The sequence below is a fragment of the Balaenoptera acutorostrata genome, chromosome 16 (genome assembly GCF_949987535.1).
Source record: "Balaenoptera acutorostrata chromosome 16, mBalAcu1.1, whole genome shotgun sequence".
NCBI classification, from domain to species: domain Eukaryota; kingdom Metazoa; phylum Chordata; class Mammalia; order Artiodactyla; family Balaenopteridae; genus Balaenoptera; species Balaenoptera acutorostrata.
The window spans coordinates 35,516,361-35,536,967 of record NC_080079.1 but is presented as its reverse complement, the minus strand read 5'-3'; the positions used below and the strand labels follow the sequence as shown (position 1 = coordinate 35,536,967).

At 39.2% G+C, this 20,607-nt stretch overlaps 1 protein-coding gene across 5 annotated transcripts in view; it reads right to left on the bottom strand.

The window, feature by feature from the left end:
• CPEB3 (cytoplasmic polyadenylation element binding protein 3) overlaps nucleotides 1-20,607 on the bottom strand; it is a 184,615-nt gene that overhangs the window by 91,493 nt on the left and 72,515 nt on the right. For all 5 annotated transcript variants that reach the window (XM_057530627.1, XM_057530629.1, XM_057530630.1 and 2 more), the window contains exon 4: nucleotides 13,926-13,982. In XM_057530627.1, coding sequence (XP_057386610.1) covers nucleotides 13,926-13,982 — 57 coding nt within the window. The remainder of the gene's footprint in view (nucleotides 1-13,925; nucleotides 13,983-20,607) is intronic.

The window sequence follows — 20,607 nt, the reverse complement described above, 5'->3', positions numbered from 1 at the left end:
CATTTCCTTGTGCCCTTTTGCTGTTGATCTTATCCCCCAAACCATGGCTCCTGGCAATCATTAGTCTGCTTTCTTAGCTTTGTCTGCCCTTTATACAACTTCATATAAATGGAATCAATGTGTTTGACTTCCTTTACTTAGCATAATGTTTTTGAGATTTATCCATGTTATTACATGTGTTAATATTTTGTTTCTCTTTATTGCTGAGTAGTACTCCATAGAATGGAAATACCACAATTGATCCATTCACCAGTTATTAGGGACTGAAATGTGTTCCCCCTAAAATTCATATGTTGAAGCCCTAACCCACAATGTGACTATATTTGAAGACAGGGTCTTCTACAAGGTACTTAAGGTTGAATGAGGCCGTAAGGGTAAAGCCCTAATCCAACAGGACTGGTGTCCTTATAAGAAGAGGAGATACTAGGAGTGCCCATGCACAGAGAAAAGGCCATGTGAGGTCACAACAAGAAGCCAGCCATCTGCCAGCCAAGAAGAAAGGCCTCAGGAGAAACCAACCCTGCCAACACCTTGATCTTGGACTTCCAGTCTCCAGAACTATGAGAAAACACATTTCTTTTGTTTAAGGTATCCAGTCTATGATATTTTGTTATGGCATCCCTAGTAAAGTAATACACCAGTCAACGGACATTTGAAAAGATAAAGCCTTTATTCCTAACCACCAAGATAGAAAAGCCAGTATTTCAAACCTGTACAGTCCTTGAAAGTACCCAGAAATTCCCTTTAGGATTTCCAAAAACTTATCATCCTCCAAGAGTCTGCTTTTAGTATCATAATCCAAGATTAATAAAGAGAAATTTCTCACCCAAATTTTCTTTGTTTTATTTCATTATTACTACCATAGCACTATTGTTTTCTATTAATCACTACCCTTAAAGCTGTTATTTTATGAATTAAGATCAGAATTTAATAGGTGTTTTTGTGGATTGGTCAGAAAATCTAATTGTCATTAATAACATATGAAACTGCCCTACATTCTAAGCAACTGAATTTTTGCAACATTCTGTTTCATTGCTTACAAAATCTTATAAGAAACCTATAGATCTTTAACCCATGTTCCAAACAGAACAGGAATTACTTCTATACCCAACACAAAGATGTTCTCCCTGGTTCTGCTAGAATACCTTAATCAAGAGTTAAGGTAGGGCTTCCCTGGTGGTGCAGTGGTTGAGAGTCTGCCTGCCAATGCAGGGGACGCGGGTTCGAGCCCTGGTCTGGGAGGATCCCACATGCCGCGGAGCAACTGGGCCCGTGAGCCACAATTACTGAGCCTGCGCGTCTGGAGCCTGTGCGCCGCAACAAGAGAGGCCGCGATGGTGGGAGGCCCGCGCACCGCGATGAGGAGTGGCTCCCGCTCGCCGCAACTGGGGAGAGCCCTCGCACAGAAACGAAGACCCAACACAGCCAAAAATAAATAAATTAATTAATTAATTTAAAAAAAAAGAGTTTGTTCTTTAAAAAAAAAAAAAAAAAGAGTTAAGGTAAAAGAATAAGGAGGCTCACTTCCGTCTTTTCCAGTCTTTTTTTTTTTTTTCAAACTTTTTTCTAAGTAGCAGAACCCTATCTCCTCTAACAAATGAACCCCAACAAATATGAGATATTTATTCCCTGAACAAGGCTGTTCAGGTTGAAGCAGCACAGGGATTCAGAGCCCCACCTGTCAGGTATCCCTCCCCATAGTGGACCTTAAAGTACCCCCTTGGATGCTGGGGTTCCATAGAACATGACTGGAAAAGTGAGATTCATGCTACATGGTAGGACAATTCTTTCTAGTTAGAAAGTTCTTTCTTATACTTGCCTCACTATTATCCTTCGCCACAGACACCAGCCTTTTTTTCGAGGGTCATTACTTTATCTCCTTTCGGTTTTCTTTCCTACAATGGAGTTATATTTAGCTATTCCTCATACGAAATAGTTTTCCATACCCCACATCATCCTGAACATCCTCCTTCAGATAAACCTAATTTTCCAGTAAGACAGTACTTGTCTGTCCAAGCTTCTCATAAGAACAATCAAGGTCCTTTACCATCTGATCTCTAACCACCTTTCAGATCCTCATTCCCACTATTCCATACATCAGACCCATATATTCCAGTCACACCAATTCAACCCAATCCTCTGATAGTATCATTAAAATATAATCACCTATCCGGTTAACATAAGGATCTAGATACCCACATGTTTTAACATCTGTTCTTCTCTGCTTCCTAGGAAACTCCTAATCCCCTTTTCCATTTCCATCCCCTATTATTTTTCCAATCTTGTCCAAAATGGTAAATCCAAGGCTTCACTATACCATCTTGCAGTGTCCATGCACGCCTAGTATTAATTTCTAAACTACATTTACCATATAGGTTACTAATTAAATCTCTCAATATGTGACATGTTATCAAAGTAATCACTTCAGAACTTCCAGGTCCATGTCTTAAATTTCTCATTAAAACAGAGAAAGATCATTTAAAATTTGTATGTCTGACAAGATTTCTCTGGAAATAAACATAGGTAAAGAATCTCTGCATGGGGACTTCCCTGGTGGTGCAGTGGTTAAGAGTCCGCCTGCCAATGCAGGGGACACGGGTCCAATCCCTGCTCCGGGAAGATCCCACACGCCATGGAGCAACTAAGCCTGTGTGCCACAACTACTGAGCCTGCACTCTAGAGACGGTGAGCCACAACTACTGAGCCCATGCGCCTAGAGCCCGTGCTCTGCAACGAGAGAAGCCACCACAATGAGAAGCCCGTGCACCGCAACGAAGACACAATGCAGCCAAAAATAAATAAATAAATACATTTATTAAAAAAAAGAATTTGCTTTCTAATGCAGGGGTCGTGGGTTCGATCCCTGGTCGGGGAACTAAAATTCCACATGCCACGGGGCAACTAAGCTTGCGCACTCTAGAGCCCATGTGCCACAACTAGAGAGAAGCCTGCCCGCCGCAACCGAAGAGCCTGTGCACCGTAACGAAAGATCCCGCATACTGCAGCGAAGGTCCTGCATGCCGCAACTAAGACTCGATGCAGCCAAATAAATAAATAAATTTTTTTTTTTTTAAAAAAAGAATGTCTGCATGATACTGCTATCACTGGTTGAAGAGAGTGGGCAGGCACATGCGTTTGCAACAGCTGGTGCCTATGCACCCTCACACCTGTGCCCTAATAGTATTCCACTGAAAGTAATTAATTACCGCCTTACCTTTATCTCAATAGCACATTGCTAAATGACACACTAACTGCCCTCCTGAAAAGCAAGCAAAGTTCTACAGATTCTCATCACATACCAGAATATTTTATATTTTACACAGACCAGTCTGTCCAAACCAGGTCTGAAAATGCCTACTCCATGCACCCAAATATCTGGCATATGTTCACTATACCAAAGTCTTCACTATGCCAAGGTGTCTTGTGGTCTCTTCAAACTTTAAACACTCAATTTTTAGATTGTTCAGGACAGCCAATACTTGCTAACCCTACATGTCTGAGCCCCGAGATAATGTAGGAAATTATACAGAGGGGAGAGAGCGGTAACAAAACAGGTGCCGTTGTGTCCAGGCCCCTTAGTCAGCCTCCTCGTCTCCTCCCTACCAACAGGGCTCCTCTCATGTGGGAAGGAGGGCTCCTTCGTGGAGCAAAGTTGTGGAAAGGAATGGACCTGAGAATTTGGGAGGAACTCTGGCAACACAGAGAACTGCTCATTCCCCTCACCCATCCTGACCTCTCAAAGACAGCTTCCTCTAGTAACCTGGACTTGGAAAAACCTCAGGGAACAATAAAAGCAGGCCAAGCCTTGAGCAGAAACAATAGGAAGGAATACACAGCACAATCCTTATACTGTTTGATTCCTTCATGCTCAGATAAAGATAGACACTGGAAAGGGGTAGGGGGGCAGCACTGAATTTCTCAAGAGGTAACTACCTCTAATTGTGGTCTTTTCCACCCACCCCCCTCAACCAGGTTCAATCCCAGACCTATTAAATTACAGTCTCTGGTATGGGGTCACAAGTATTTTCTATTTTGGTTCCTTTTTTTTCTTAATTTTTTATTTTATATTGGAGTATAGTTGATTTAGAATGTTGTGTTAGTTTCAGGTGTACAGCAAAGTGAATCAGTTACACATATACATATAGCCATTCTTTTTCAGATTCTTTTCCCATATAGGTTATTTATTTTGGTTCCCATTTTGATTGTAGAGCCAGGATTAAGAATTACTGTTAACTCAAAAGGAAAAAAAGGGGGCAAATGGGTTAGAAGAGGGAAGGATCAGAGACTAGCATTTGTTAGGTATGTATTTCTTGCCAGGTTTGGTAATGGAGCATTGCACATTTAACCTTATTGTTGGTAAAGAAGGGATTAATGTGTCCATTTAAAATAAAAAATACGGGTAGCTTTCCCAAGGAAACAAACAAATGATGGGTCCTGGATTTAAGCTCAGATATGCTTGGTCCCTCCAAACTACATTATTTCCACTATATTAGGCTGGAAAAACAACAACAACTTTAGTCAGATAACAAAGGTATGTGTGTGTGCAGGCTAACAAAGAAAAGAAGGCTAAGTTTCAGGTACTTAACTTTCCCTCCGGATCATCGGCATACCAAGTCTTCGTCCAAGTCTCAGATTTCCAGTCTGCATATACTAGAGGCCTGAGAGGCAGTGTGTTAAAATTCTTGCCACTAATAAGGGAGACTACGTTGTAAAATTAAAACTGATCATTTTCAGAAATGCACTAATTCTCTACAATCAATAAAGTATTATTTAGTTAACTGCTACTAAAGGAAACCTGAGTGATCTTTTTGGGAAAACCCAAAAGAGCAGAAATCACTGCTCTTTTGGATTAAAGGACTGGTTAGCAGACTAATCTGTGTGTCCAAGTCATAGATGACTACTTGCTGGCTGTATGACATCAGCAAGTTCCTTTACCTTTTTTAGAAAATGAGGACACTGCCGTGTTTTAAACAAGGATGCAATAAAGATGAAAGGAATGACCATGATTCTCTGTTTTCTATCAAAGTGCCCCAATAGCAGAAGGAAACAAATCACAAAGCATTCTTAAAACTTGCTGAAATCTAGAAAATCTTTTGAAGTCTCCAGCTTTATCTGAAAAACTGCATTCAGTTTCATATACTGCTCTATCACACAGCCATATTTTGTTTGGATAAGAGAATAATTCTGGGGTGAAACTGGTGCTCAAGGAAAATTTTGACCATGTCCTGGCAAACCATTTTAAGCATTACAATGGCAGAGACAGGTCTGTGAAAGCACTTTGTAAACTGTTCATTGCTAGATCCATATATGTTAGTACCAGCTTCCAAAAGGAAAAGTTAAAACAAAACTTTAGGAAGGAACTAAGGTGGACTAGATATTCTCTAAGGCTGTTAAACTGTGCTTTTCACAGTCTCTCTGAGATATCTCTCCCTTTCTTCCAGTCTTCCAGACTGAGTACCTACTCTATGGGCTGGGCATTGCACTGGAAACCAACGAACAGCTATGAAAAGAAGTTCATTCTCTGCCCTCTTGAAGCGTACATATTAAAGTGAAACACCAACATTAAAATAGTTAATTACAAGTGTGATGAGTGCTATAAAAGAGAAATCCACGTTCTACTGCTGACACAAGTGGACAAAGCAAACAGGGAGGTCCACAGGAAAAAGGTAACTTTTCAGTTTCCTGCATCTTTATTATTAGGTCGGAAGCACCCAAATCCTGACACCTTAGACATATTCACACACACAAAGAACTTCTTCCAAAATCCAGTAAAGTAAGTCAAGAATTTCAGAGTTCAGTTCTTTACAATATTCAATGCCAGGCCATGTAGACCAGGAATATCACTCTATTTTTCAGGAAAAGAGGATTCATTAAGCATTCAGAGCATAAACAAGGTGACAAGTAACATTAGAAAAATGATTTTCCCAGAGACACTGAATTTGTGTGTGTTAAACTAGTATAAAAATAATATAACCACTCTTAACAATTAAGTATTTAAAGCAAAGGTTATCACCCTCAACCTGGAGGCAGAAGGTTCTGATCCAGAAGGTTCTGGCTCCATCATGTCACCCTAGCCAGTTCACATAGTCTCTTGAACCTCAGCTTCCCCATCTGTAAAATGAGAAGGTCAAAACAAAACAACAATGCCCTTAGGTCCCCTACCATGTTCATGTGCAGCATCTACCCAAAATAGTTTGAAATTTGAGTATAGATCATTACATGGCCTTCTGATTACTATCCTGCATTTTTAAATTAGCCATCATTTACAATATATTCATTCCACAATTATATACTAATTTTACTTCTAAATCTGTTCAGATAGAAACAGGGATCTTGTCTTCCAAAAGTTCAAAATACTCAAAGACAAAGTCTTTAATCTGAGAATCTCAAAATAATTCCTTCACTATCTTATTACTCTGCTAAAAAAAAAAAAAAAAAACTATTGACTTATATCCACTCATGGTGAGCAGAAATACAATGTACTCTTCAAATTTTGGAAAATTCCATTTGAAATTCTAGCAAAACTGGCTCTATTCCCATTTTGGCATAAAAGCATCATGTGTTCAGCTCCCTCTCTGCCACTTCGTCTCAGCTGAGCCGCTCCCCAAGGAGTTCACCCTCAGCAGAGAATGAAAGGGAGGGGGAAGAGGAGGCTCGGCGGCCACACCAGAGTCTGCCAAACACAAAGTTCATACCAAAACCCTTTCACATCGCCTCTGGCAGCCCTCAGTTCAAACAGAAATAGAAGTGAAGTCTTCTCAAATATTTTCAACGCATTAATCAGAGGAAAGAAGCGGAAGGCAGCATGAGCTAAAGCTCCAAGCTTCTTGGTGCATCAGCTGTGTACAAGGTGTTAACAATCAACGACCTCAGAGTTTCTCAAGCAGATGAATGTCTTTTTGAGGCTTTTTTTTTTTTTTAATTTTTATTTATTTATATTTATTTTTGGCTGTGTTGGGTCTTCGTTTCTGTGCGAGGGCTTTCTCTAGTCGCGGCGAGCGGGGGCCACTCTTCATCGCGGTGTGCGGGCCTCTCACTGTCGCGGCCTCTCTTGTTGTGGAGCACAAGCTCCAGACGCACAGGCTCAGTAATTGTGGCTCACGGGCCTAATTGCTCCGCAGTATGTGGGATCCTCCCAGACCAGGGATCGAACCCATGTCCCCTGCATTGGCAGGCAGACTCTCAACCACTGCGCCACCAGGGAAGCCCTTGAGGCTTTTTTAAGATATTAAAATTTTAAGTCTTCAAACATCCAAGGTTTTATCAGTGTTCTTAAAAGTTTGATAAGGAAGAGTGACGGCAAACAATCATCCCTCCCTGTCAGAGGGAAAGTGGCACTTCAAATTTCTTTTTTTTTTTTTTTGACTTGTGGAAACAAATTCTTTATTTCATAATTATCATATGGGATAGCAAGTTTAGCTGTATTAAGTTCAAATTACTGGGTTAGAGGTTGCAATTAACAAGAAGCTGTAGAAGATACCTACTGAAGTATAAGCCTCTACTGGGTTTATAGTTCAGCTGACAAATAAGGCACATAACTTTTGTATAATCTAACGGCACTTCAAATTTCTTATTTGCCTCATAACTTGGAACAGGCTGTAGTTACAAGCTGAGAGATATCAAAAAATGAATGGCATGAAAATTTTTAAATAAAACTGAACCTCTGTTACATTACAAAACTACTGTTTAGACCCTCTTCTCTAAAAAGACTATGCCCCCTACTTTCCAAATGTAGCAATACTAACACTTTATTTGTACCTGTGCCTAATCTCATCTACATCTCACAAAAATAATGAGGTAGTTAGAGTATCATAACTGTCCTCCTGTAGGTTTTTTTAACTAAAGAGAGACTTAGGAGATTCAGAGACTTGCTCAACCAGAAGCCATCCTTATCACATGACTCCTCCAAAAATCTAAGCCTTCACTCTTGTCCTCTGAAAAAAGGGGGACAATATTACTTCAAAATATTCTTAAAGCTGTTGTATTTTCTGTCACTATAGATTAGTGTACATTTTCTAGAATTTTATATTAATGGAATCATCTAGTATGTACTCTTTCTTTGTCTAGTTTTTTAAATTCAGCATAATTATTTTGAGTCATTCATGTTGCTGCATGAATCAACAGTTCGTCCCTTTTTTAAAATTAATTAATTTATTTATTTATTTACTTTTGGCTGTGGTTAGGTCTTCATTGCTGTGCGCAGGCTTTCTCTAGCTGCGGTGAGTGGGGGAACTCTTTGATGTGGTGTGCGTGCTTCTCATTGTGGTGGCTTCTCTTGTTGCAGAGCATGGGCTCTAGGTGCATGGGCTTCAGCAGTTGTGGCACGTGGGCTCAGTAGTCGTGGCTCACGGGCTCTAGAGCACAGGCTCAGTAGTTGTGGTGCACTGGCTTAGTTGCTCCGCGGCATGTGGGATCTTCCCAGACCAGGGCTTGAACCCTAGTCCCCTGCGACAGCAGGTGGATTCTTAACCACTGCTCCACCAGGGAAGTCCAACAGTTCGCTCTTCTTTATTGCAGAATAGTATTCCACTGTGCAAATGTACCACACTTTGTTTATCCGTTCTCCAGTTGAGGGACATCTGGATTATTTATAATTTTGGCTATCATGAATACTGCTGCTTTAAACATCACATACACACCTTTGTGTGGACATTGGTAAATTCTTAAGATAGAACTGCTGCATCCTATGGTAGGTGTGTATGTTTAACTTTTTTAAGAAACTGCCAAACTGTTGCCCAAAATGGCTATCCCATTTTACATTGCAAACATCACTGTACGGCATCTTTAAAAGTGCCAAACATCATGAAAGATACAGCAACTCTAAGCCCCAAAGAAGGTGCATGTTTCAGTCAGGAGACAGAGACAGGAAGCATTTCATGCAGAAAAAAAGATTCACACAAAAAGAGACAGTAATATACTCCAGGACAGCCACTCTAGCCTATTAGTGATTTGTAGGTGTGCTGTCTTAAATTCCATCAGGAAAACCTCTATCTAAATACAAACAATGTAGGATATGTTTTGGAAGTCTAACATGCAAAGAAAAGGAAATCTTTAAAAGGCAGCACTATGGCTTCCCTGGTGGCACAATGGTTGGGAGTCCGCCTGCCAATGCAGGGGACACAGGTTCGAGCCCTGGTCCGGGAAGATCCCACATGCCGCGGAGCAACTAAGCCAGTGCGCCACAACTACTCAGCCTGCGCTCTAGAGCCCACGAGCCACAACTACTGAGCCCACGTGCCACAACTACTGAAGCCCACGCGCCTAGAGCCTGTGCTCCACAACAAGAGAAGCCACCCCAGTGAGAAGCCCGCGCACTACAATGAAGAGTAGCCCCCGCTCACCGCAACTACAGAAAGCTCACGTGCAGCAACGAAGACCCAACACAGCCAAAAATAAATAAATTAAATAAATTAAATAAATAAATTAAATAAAAGGCAGCACTAAAGCTCTGATACAAGCAATCATGACAGCAGTTCACCTGAGCATTATCTATAGGCCGCTATGCTAAACTTTACAAGATTTATATATAGCCACTTTAGTGATCATTATCTTGATTTTACAGGTGAAGAAACCAGAGACAAAGAAGTTAAGAATGTGGCCCCAAGGTCATACAGCTTCTAAGAAGTGGGACCAGATCTGCTAGATTCTAAACAATGCTTTTCATGGCTATGCTAATTTATTGCTCATCTTCAGGCTTCACAAGCCTTCCAGCCTACTTGGAAGATACCTCCCTGAAGCTGAGTGATACTATCCCTTAGGCCACACTGCTCCCCCTGTTTCTCAAGTTGTACTCATCAAGCAACTTCCTGATATTTCATTGTTTTTCCCATTCTCTACTTGAAAAAAGAGGAGCTGACCAGTCAAAAGGAATAAAGTGGATATACTCAGCAGTGATTCTCCTAGAGTAAATCACAAGACCAGGCATTCTGGTTTTGAACATTAACTTGACCATAAATTTGGTCACTTGACTAATGATGGAGCACCAATATCCTTTTCTGAGGATCATCATAATAGAGGAAAAAGCACCAAGTCAGGCATCAATCCCATACAAGCCCGCAACTGCTAAACTCAACTCTATACCTAGAGTGCAGGTATACACACACATGCACACACACACAAAACCCACAGACAATCAAAGAAACAAAAAACACAAACTACCCTTAAATGTTAGAAAAAATCTCGCTGATAAAACTACTACAGATATAGCTGGAAGCACTCTCATAGTCTCCTTCCTTCTCCAGCAGGAAAAATAAAAATACATTATGCAGGCTTCCCTGGTGGCGCAGTGGTTGAGAATCTGCCTGCTAATGCAGGGGACACGGGTTCGAGCCCTGGTCTGGGAAGATCCCACATGCCACGGAGCAGCTGGGCCCGTGAGCCACAATTGCTGAGCCTGCGCGTCTGGAGCCTGTGCCCCGCGACGGGAGGGGCCGCGATAGAGAAAGGCCCGCGCACCGCGATGAAGAGCGGTCCCCGCACCGCGATGAAGAGTGGCCCCCGCTTGCCGCAACTGGAGAAAGCCCTCGCACGAACCGAAGACCCAACACAGCCAAAAATAAATAAATAAATAAATAAAATCAAGTAAAACTTTAAAAAAAAAAAAAAATACATTATGCAAACTTCTAGTGTCTTTGGTGTAAGGGTGAAGAGGATGAAAAGAGGGCATTATTAGAAAGTTAAGAAAAAATACATTAACAGTTTAAATGGAAGGGGCATACTGTTTCAGAACTAACTATATTTTGGAAATAGCAAACAAGTGGCAGATCTTACTGATGGATCAGAATTTCTTCCCATCTCCACTTCTGTATTCTACAATACTTGAGGACTAAAATTTTCGGTAACAGCCAAAATTTAGATGTGTCTCTTAGTTTCCTCCCCAAAGGTTGGCCTGCTAACTCTTACTAAATTCATGGTCTTGAGTAGCAAAAATCAGGAGAGTCTTTGGCTTTACACAAATTTTGCTAGTCTTTCCACACCCTAAATGTCTACAGGTTTACTGTTTTCTACAGTTGGTTTCCTACCGTCTTCTCCCAAGCTCCATTTTCTGGCTTCTAGATGTCATCAGCAGTGGTGATTCTGAGAGGAAGGTATAGGTGGAAGACATGCACTAGGAACACCAAAAAACGGGAAACTGGCCCATTCAAAGTTGGGCAGTAGTAATGAGAAGTGAGAATGCTCACCCTGACACCTCTGTCTGTCTCATCAAGTCAGGAGAGCTCACAACATGGTATTTTCAGGAGAGATCTGGGTTTGGGTGAGATCAAGGAAGTGAAAGAATGGGAGATTTTTTGAAGACATAGTGAATGGCAGCATTATGAACAGAGTTAGGAAGCATCAATTTTGCATACCAAAAACAGTTAATAAAAAAGGAACTACAACTGTCTCACATTTTCTTTTTTAAAAAATTTAACCCTTGACTCAATTCTTTTAAATTTTCTTAGCCAGTATCTTCTTGTCTGAAAATATAGTTCAACTTCAACCCAGCCCCTTTCAATAATTGCAAATTCTGAATTAATGAAGATTTAGTGATTTGTGACCTCATCTATATGAAGGTTGAGGGAAAATAAGAAGGACAGACCAGTCACAGGACACTAACTGTTGAGCTGAAAAATGGTAGGCATAAAAGGGAAGACAAAAAATACATAGGTGTGTTTGTGCATGTGTTACATATATATGTCACCAGATGGACTGGGCCCAACTACACAAAAGGGGAAAAAAAGCTTTATCACAGCAAATCTGTCAAAACCTGTAGACCTCACAAGTATCTACCAAGGAGGATATTTTGTTTATTCTGATCATTTCAAGTCAAAGTCAACTTTGAAAGAGACCTGACAAATGCAAATGTCAAACCCCAGTGGTTTTTACGGTTTACTTTGAGGAGCCTATAGGGCAGGACCCACAGAGTCATTTGAAGATAGGTGTGCTCTGGTATCTGCCATAATGTTGAAATATGCGTAACTCATCAACATTTGATATAGATATTGGCAAAATGACCCTTTTGGTACTTTAAAAAATACTACAACATCACAGAATCTTCATTCTGAAAGCAATCATTAAGATGACCTAATTCAGTCTCCTCATCTGTAAGGATGAAGAAATTTCAAGGCTGAAAGGGGGATTTAAACAACATGTAAAAAGTGGAAAGAACATAAATGAAATCTCTTATTTAAAAGCAGAGATTAAAGAGAATCAAATCAAAGAGAATCAAAACGTTTTAAAAACAAAAGTGTCCTTTAGCTTCATTTTTTACATGGAAAATCATAAATTATATCCTCTCCCTCTTGCAGAAGAGGACTTACACCACGTCAAATTAGGTCTTTTCTAAAATACACACTTATTCCTGCAGGCAGACACACTATCATACTGTTCTTTTCTTTTACATTCATTTCTAAATCCCATCATCTAACTGAAGTGTTTTCACAAAGCTTCACAAAATTGCTGTGGCTCGGCAAGTTAAGCATGTTTATTAATCCTCACCTCAAAAATACCTGCCTTCTAGAAAAAAAGTTAGAGGTAGCAGAATCTAACTGTAAAGTGATCTTTCTTCTAGAAATTAGAAAATAGAGGTGGATAGTCTGGAACTCCCATTGTTTCCAAGACCCTCAAAAAGAGGAGATACTAGCTGTTTAGAACAAAATATGCATGGAGTGGATTAGGACCTGCATTATCAAACAATGCCAGCAGTGCTGGTTCTTACCAGTGCTCCTTGGAAGGTAGGCTACATGTCAGAACCAAAAGAAATATGGAATATATATTTTAGAGATAACCTAAAATATGCCCTAAGGAACACTAATGGCATTTCAACATCCTTACTCAAGCAAGAAAAAAAGGGGTAATATTGTAAACAACCGTAAATTTACCCAGCATGTCTTCCATGTGTATTGACAGTCAGCTTGTATGTCAGGGAGGATGAGAGGGGACAACCTGATATCACTCATTTGATAGAGGAGAAAACTTATATCCTGAGGGATTCAATGGCTTGTATGGTCCTTCAGACAAGGAACAATTTCCATTTAGAGACTGTTCTTCTGCAAAGCTATTTGGTCCATAGACACTAGGAAGGAGAGTTGATGCCAGCCAGATATTTCTTGCAGTATTATTTAATACAGTGACTTTCTGGCTAATAAGGTTTTGATGCTCCAGAACCCAATCCAACAAGTACACTGACAAAACCATTTCTAAGCAGCAAAGCTATTGCCACTATTCCTATGCAAACTCCACTAATGGGAAACCCCTTATATGCCCAGTTTGAAGCACCTGTTGGCTATCTACACCACAATGAGAAAATTCTGAGTTACAATAAGTTGATTTATTTATTCACACTCTCTAGCCCAGTCCCTCTCTATCATCTCCCTCCTTCTTCCTCCCCTCCTTCCTCCCCCCCTACCACAGTGGTATTATACAGCACGGGTCAGCAAAGTTCTCTGTAAAGGGCCAGACAATAAACAGTTTAGGCTTTTTTGTCTCTGCCACTGTAGAACAAAAGTAGCCAAAGACAATCCATAAATGAAAGGGTTTGGCTGTGTTTCAATAAAACTATTTACAAAAACAGGCAGGCGGTGGGCCACATATGGCTCACAGGGCTGTAGTTTGTCAACCCCTGGTTTACAGCAGCAGTTCTCAAACTTTAGCCTGCATCAGAATCACCTACAGAACTCGGTCATACACAGATTTCTGGGCCCCATGCTTAAAGTTTCTGATTCAGCAGATCTGTAATGGGGCCTGAGATTTTCCATTTTTAATAAGTTCCCAAATGATGCTGATGCTGCTCGTTCAGGGTCCACACTTTGAAAACCACTGCTATAGAATAATGGTCTACACTGCACTCAGTGAAGGCTGAAATGTAATGAACAGCTGAGAAAGTGGAAATTACATGCCGTAGACTTGACTGCCAATTTTACAGAATATTTCATATGAAGACTTACTGTTAAGTGCCATAATATTATCTGTTCCTGGATGATGAAAATTTATTCCCATGCGTCCTAAAAAATAAAGTAATTTTACTTTAACCACAAAGAATGCTTAATATAATCATAAATACATTGTACAATATGAACATTACAAAAAACTAAAACAGATTAATCTATAACAATGCTATCAAAGGCCACAGCAGTTAAAACAGTTTTAAATCAAGTCATAAAACATACACATGAAAAATCTTAAAACAAAGCTAAAGTCTCAATAACAACAAAGAAATAAAACAAAACAAAAAAGAAGCTTCCATTATAATAGGAAAATTTAACGCATTTCCCACATTCCAATTTAAACATGCCAACTCCCTGGATTAAGCATTTTATTTAAACAATTTATACTGCCCTTCAAATTCAAGCAGCAAAATAATGAATTCAAAGAAGTATATAAACTTGAAGCTTAGAGGGAATTAAAAGATAAAGGTTTCATGGTGGCTCAAAAATGCAACATAATGATCAGAATGGCGACCAGAAGAAAGATGTAAAATTTATATAACAGATATAGTGGGGGACAATGACCGGCCTAAAAATTTAGGGTTCTTGTGCTGCCCCTACCACTCATTAGTTATACGACCTTGAGCATAATGATTGTGTCCAGACCTTTGTCCTTATAGTAACAGGGGGCTGGCTGCTTGTTTTGTCTGCCTCCAAACGAACAATCACTTTTACATTTTTAAAGAATTGTAAAAACAAACACAGAAATTAAAAAACAAAGAATCATGTGCAACAGAAACTATATGGCCCACAGGCCTAAAGTATTTACTCTCTGGCCCTTTACAGATGGTGCTTGCCAGCCTCCGTTCTATAAGATGACAAGTCTGAATAAGATGTTTCAACTAATAGCCTCCAGGTTTAAGAGCAGAAGATGTATTAATTACTTGGGAAAAAGGAAGATGTATTAATTTGTGATTTACTTATCATATTCTGAGGTATTCAAACTAAACAATAAACAACCAGTCACTGTAAAGTCTGCCTAAAAAACCCAATCACTGCCGAGCAGAATTTAAGGAAATGGCACATTGAGAGGGTCTTTCAATCTTGACCTAGGAATATTCAGATATGGGTGTTGTTCCTATAAACTAGGGATGTTCCCTAAATGTTCTCAGAATAATACGGGTTATCAAGAAATCCAAGCAAGCCCAAATTCAGCTCATTCAACTTCTTTTATTTCCTGTGCTACAATCATTTATGGTAAAGAATTATGTAGTTTACAACCACTATATCAAATAATAGTTTTTATATGTTTCTGGAACTACTTATGTTCCCTAACGTTAAGGGGTGCCCCTCTCTGTAGTCCTCTAGAAGCTGGATCCTTATTGTACTCTTTCCATCAGGTCTTGGGACTTTTCAACCTGGAAAGATGAAACTGAAAGGAAGCTCAGTAGTTTTCTAATTATCATCCTCTATCCTACACCGATAACTTCCAATTCAGTCTTTCTAAAGATGCGGCAAAACAAGAGCCTTAGGCAATGTTTTGTAGATGAAGGCATCACTACTTGCTGAAAAGCAGAAAATTTTTTTGCCTTTCCTGGTATCCTTCCTAATTCTGTTGGCCTCTTTGACTTTAATGATCTCTAGATCAAGATCATCAACCAAAGATTTTATAAGAAACTCTAGTTCAATGTCAGAACCATCAGAACCAGTTACTTAAATGTAATATAATTTTTTCCCAAATTCTTTTTAGTAAACCACTTATGGCTTCTTTAAGCTACTTTCTCTACCTCTTCAAAAATTAATGTTTAGATTATAAAATACAATATATTTTCATTGGAGAAAAATTAGACAATACAGAAAAATGAAGAAAACAAGATCACCAATCAAAGACAAGCTCTGCTAACATTTTGATTTATAGCCTGCCAGTTTAGGGAGTATATATGTATAAAGGTTTCTTTCCTAAAATTAGGTTTATTTTATAATATTTTAAAAATTTAATATATGGTATGCCTTAAGTTTTAGTTATTATGGGATTTTGAAGGAGAGAGAAAATACCAACAGCAAAAGAAAAACTGACTCCAAATTCAGATGAGGCCATTTCTTTTTTCTTCCTTTTGTCCAACAAATACTGCTGTTTAATCAGCTGTGAAAATAGAAATCAAGTGTGTGACATCTGGTGATTTTTGTTAATGCAGTCTGGTGCTGCCAGCGTGACATTTTGTCACCTGTCCACGGTCTGCTATTTTTAAATTGTTCTTGTCAGCTAGCTATCTTTTAAGTATAGCGTAAAATATAAGGTTTCGAAAACTGGAAGGCATACTTAGTTTTACTGAGTTAAACGATGCTGTGGAAATCTGAGACCGTGTCCCACTTTCCCCACTGCACAAGGCCTGATAAATGGGGGTGGGAGAGGATGGAGGGGGAGGTTGGAGAATAGGGTTACATATGGCTATTCAGACTGTAAAAATCACAGTCTCATAAGCTCAATTCATATTCATATTTAAGATGTTAGTTATAAAAAATTGCCTCTACTGTTATTCAAAGTTTCAGAGTCAAACTAAACCCATACTTTTATATGTCCAAAATAAAAACTAGAATTTTTATTAATTCGTAACTAATAATGAAAGTCACCTCTTCACTTCTGCAATTCCTTATGAGATAGGGAGCAACTATCTTTCTCTAATCATCCCCACATGTTCTAAAAAGTCAAGCCCTTTGGAGACCTTTACATAACAGAATGTGAGTGCTGTGTTCTAGAAAATGTTATGAGACAATGCATATTCTACTAGATTCTATTTCCTACTAATTTTCTCTATAAAGTTGAAGAGACAGTCCCTCAGAAAAAGTATCTACAAGGTACAATAATGTGATATGTAAGAATACAATAAAATGGTGTTTCAAATTCCTTTTAAGGAAAAATTACGAAAGTATGTTACTATAATATTCGAAATGTGTTCCAAAGAACCACGAAGCAAAAAAGGTGAGCTTTGACCTGAGGTCAAATCCTTGTTTCTTTGCATACCAGTTGTGAATAATTTTTGGTATGTTATCAATTCCTCTGTGCCTACATTGCCTCATTTCAGTCTGTACTCTAGAACAATTAAATCAGAATTTCCAGAGGTAGTGCCCAGGATTAAAGAACCCTTTATCTTTTTCTTACTCTCAGGTGATTATAGTGCCATATTGAAAGGATCACTGGGCAAATTAATGGGAATTACCTATAAAAACAAAATCACTCAACTTCTATCTGTTGTCTTCCCTTTTGTGTAGAAGAGGAACAATGACTTCTTGCTAACTTCGAACCTGTGCCCTAACAGTTTCTGGAATCTGCAAACTTTTATACAAGGCAGACAGATGTGGGCCAAAGGGAGGTAGTACAAAATTAGAACCGGAGTAATAATTCAAGTACGTAAAGAGACTGTATATTTTTCTAAATAAACTAAATGTAATGAAGGTGCACTTTTTCTAAAACAAGGTGACCTCAACCTTCCACAAAAGGGACCAATTTTCTGAAAGGCTCTATAATACTAAATTTAAATTATGATGAATACAGAAAAATGCCTCTATAATACCAAAGGGATGGCATTATTTCTTCCAAGTTTCTGTCAATTTAAATGTTTTAAAGCACTATTATCAGAGGATAGCTGCTATTTTTTCCCAGATTCAGTATACATTTGAAAAACAAACCCTTCGATATCAGTTCTCAACCGACACCTGCTCTTTTCATTTTTCACATTTCAGTTCCATGAATGGTGAAGGAAGAGAAAATTCAAATACACAAAAATGTTTCATCAGGCACTACCCCCAAGTACCCAGCCAAGCCTACTCTTCTGTTATAACAGGGAGACTACACAGGATGAGAGAAGGATGATTCCTTCCTGTTTTTTGCCAAGGACTGTGCTATACTGTACTACCCCAGCCAGGCAATGGGACCTTGCTTCATAATGTCACCTACCCTGCCCAATGCACTGTGTTGGGTTTTCCCTATTATTCTTCTCTCTCATCACTTTGTCCTCTTTGAATAATAATCCCAAGAGAGGGTATGAATAATCAAACCTTACGTCCCTGGGTTTTCAGAGGGGTTCCCCAGTGGCTAGGTGAACCCTCATCATTGGTAGCAAGTCGGGGGACAGCTGTAAGGAGGGTGCAGGGAGGAACATTTTCCCCTTTCCTAATCCTAACTCTCCCGATGCCAGAAATCCCCCTAATCCTCATAATCATGAGGAGATTTGGCTTTCCCTGCATCCACTAGAAAAGACGGCAGAGGACAATTCTTCCCACTTAGGCCTCACTCATACCTCTACTGACCCAAGGATTTCTGTACTTAGAAAAGAAATAAGGGATAGTTTTCATTAGTTCATCACCCTTCTCAAAACCCTCCTTCTCATTTCCTGGAGACATTTTCTCAAATGAACGAAAGGAGAAGTCATACCTAAGGTATGGTAAGAGACAACAGGTAATTATTAAAACGTTATTCTGCTACAATCAAGAACTGTAGTTTGAGATCAAAGAAGCCCCCCCAAAATTAGTTTTTATTTTATTTAAATTAATTTTTGTTTAAATAAAGGTTCTGTGATCTGAGCAGCATTGCAGAAGACATTCCTCAGGGTTCTGTGAAGAAAGCTCAGTTTGACTTTTTCTCTACATTACTTGACATTTTTAACATGGGGAGGAGGGTTTTTTTAATTTTTAAAATTTTAAAATTTCCTACAAACATCTTTAAGGCTGACCTAGTATAGGTAGAAATATGATTGGAAAACTGTTAAAGCTCTTTACTAAAACAAGTTTTATTACTTCCTAAAGTTCCTATTCTGTCATTTCTCCCACTAACCCTTTTTCTGCCTGAATCAAGAGAACAGTTGAATAAAGGGATTTCTTACTGAATACATTTATATGATGAAATATCACTGTGCACTTATTTTCACCATGTTCACTTTAAGTACATCATGAAGTACTTTTATTTTTCATGAATGTGATATTCTACTTTATTATACTTTCTTTACACTATTCAGGTATAAAACTTTGTAAAGCCAACAAAACTTAGGAGGATTATTTTTCTTTCTCCTTTAGGTGGTTTTTGATAATGACAGAATGTTTATCCTTCAATAATCACTACTTATATCTATGGCAAATACACAATTTTGACAACTTGCATTCGAAAGCTTTCAACACTTAGCTGCAGTCTAGCTGGAAGGAAGTAAATACTGTAGGGACATAAAGGTTTACTTTATTACCCAGGCCAGGCAGTAGGCACACCACTACCGCTGCTGGTAAAAAAAATCACAGATAACTTCTGAGCAGTTTCTAGTGTCAGGGACTTTATCTCACCTTCACACCCACTCTATGAAGTAGGTGCTTTATTTTAATGATGAAGACACTAAGGCTTTGAAGAGGCTAACTAATTTATCTAGATCAATAGCCAACTAAAGGCAGAACCAGAATTCAAACCCAGGTTTGAATGACTGCAAAGTCAGAAAGGCTGAGTTGAAATTTCATTTCCTATACAGAGAATATAAAATGTCTGGAAGAATATTAATAAAAATAATAATCTGTGTTATCTCTAGGTAGTAAGTCTCAGGTGGTTTTTTCACTTTCCTTTTTGTCTTTTTATGTACTACTTGAATTTCTTACAATGAGCAAAAATGTATTTTTTTGGGCTTCCCTGGTGGCGCAGTGGTTGAGAATCTGCCTGCTAATGCAGGGGACACGGGTTCGGGCCCTGGTCTGGGAAGATCCCACATGCCACGGAGCAGCTGGGCCCGTGAGCCACAACTACTGAGCCTGCGCGTCTGGAGCCTGTGCCCCGCAACGGGAGGGGCCGCGATAGTGAAAGGCCCGCGCACCGCGATGAAGAGCGGTCCCCGCACCGCGATGAAGAGTGGCCCCCACTTGCCGTAACCGGAGAAAGCCCTCGCACGAACTGAAGACCCAACACAGCCAAATAAATAAATAAATAAATAAATAAATAAATAAATAAATAAATAAATAAAGTAGCAAAAAAAAAAAAAAAATGTATTTTTTTCTAAAGAAAACCTAAATCCATAGAAAAACACCAAAACAAATAAGCACACAAAAAACCAATGACTCTCTAACTTGAATTTTAAGACCCTCAAAATAATGTTCAAGTAAAACAAGAGGATATTAAAGCTAGGAGGAAGAACAGGATGGATAGGGGGAAGTGTTTCTGGACAGACTCATACAGAAGCCATGAGGTAGTTCCCCTATCCTACCACCTTTCTCTTAAAGCTCAATTCACCTAGACCTTTACATCTTTTGAGCCAGAGACCCTCTCTATGAATTTTCCTTAAGAAAAAGCTACGTGCAAGAACTCATCCATGGCAGCATTACCTATAATGGAGAAAAAGCTGGAAACAACCTAAGAGTCCAAAGTTAAGGTCTATCAATAAATTATAAAGACAAGGTAAAAACATAATGTTTATTATATGGAAAATTTTTTAAAAGATACGTCATGACAATGTTCCTTTTATTTTTTATTTTTTTTTTTTTTTAATTTTTATTCATTTATTTATTTATTTATGGCTGTGTTGGGTCTTCATTTCTGTGCGAGGGCCTTCTCCAGTTGTGGCAAGCGGGGGCCACTCTTCATCGCGGTGCGCGGGCCTGTCACTATCGCGGCCTCTCCTGTTGCCGAGCACAGGCTCCAGACGCGCAAGCTCAGCAATCGTGGCTCACGGGCCCAGCC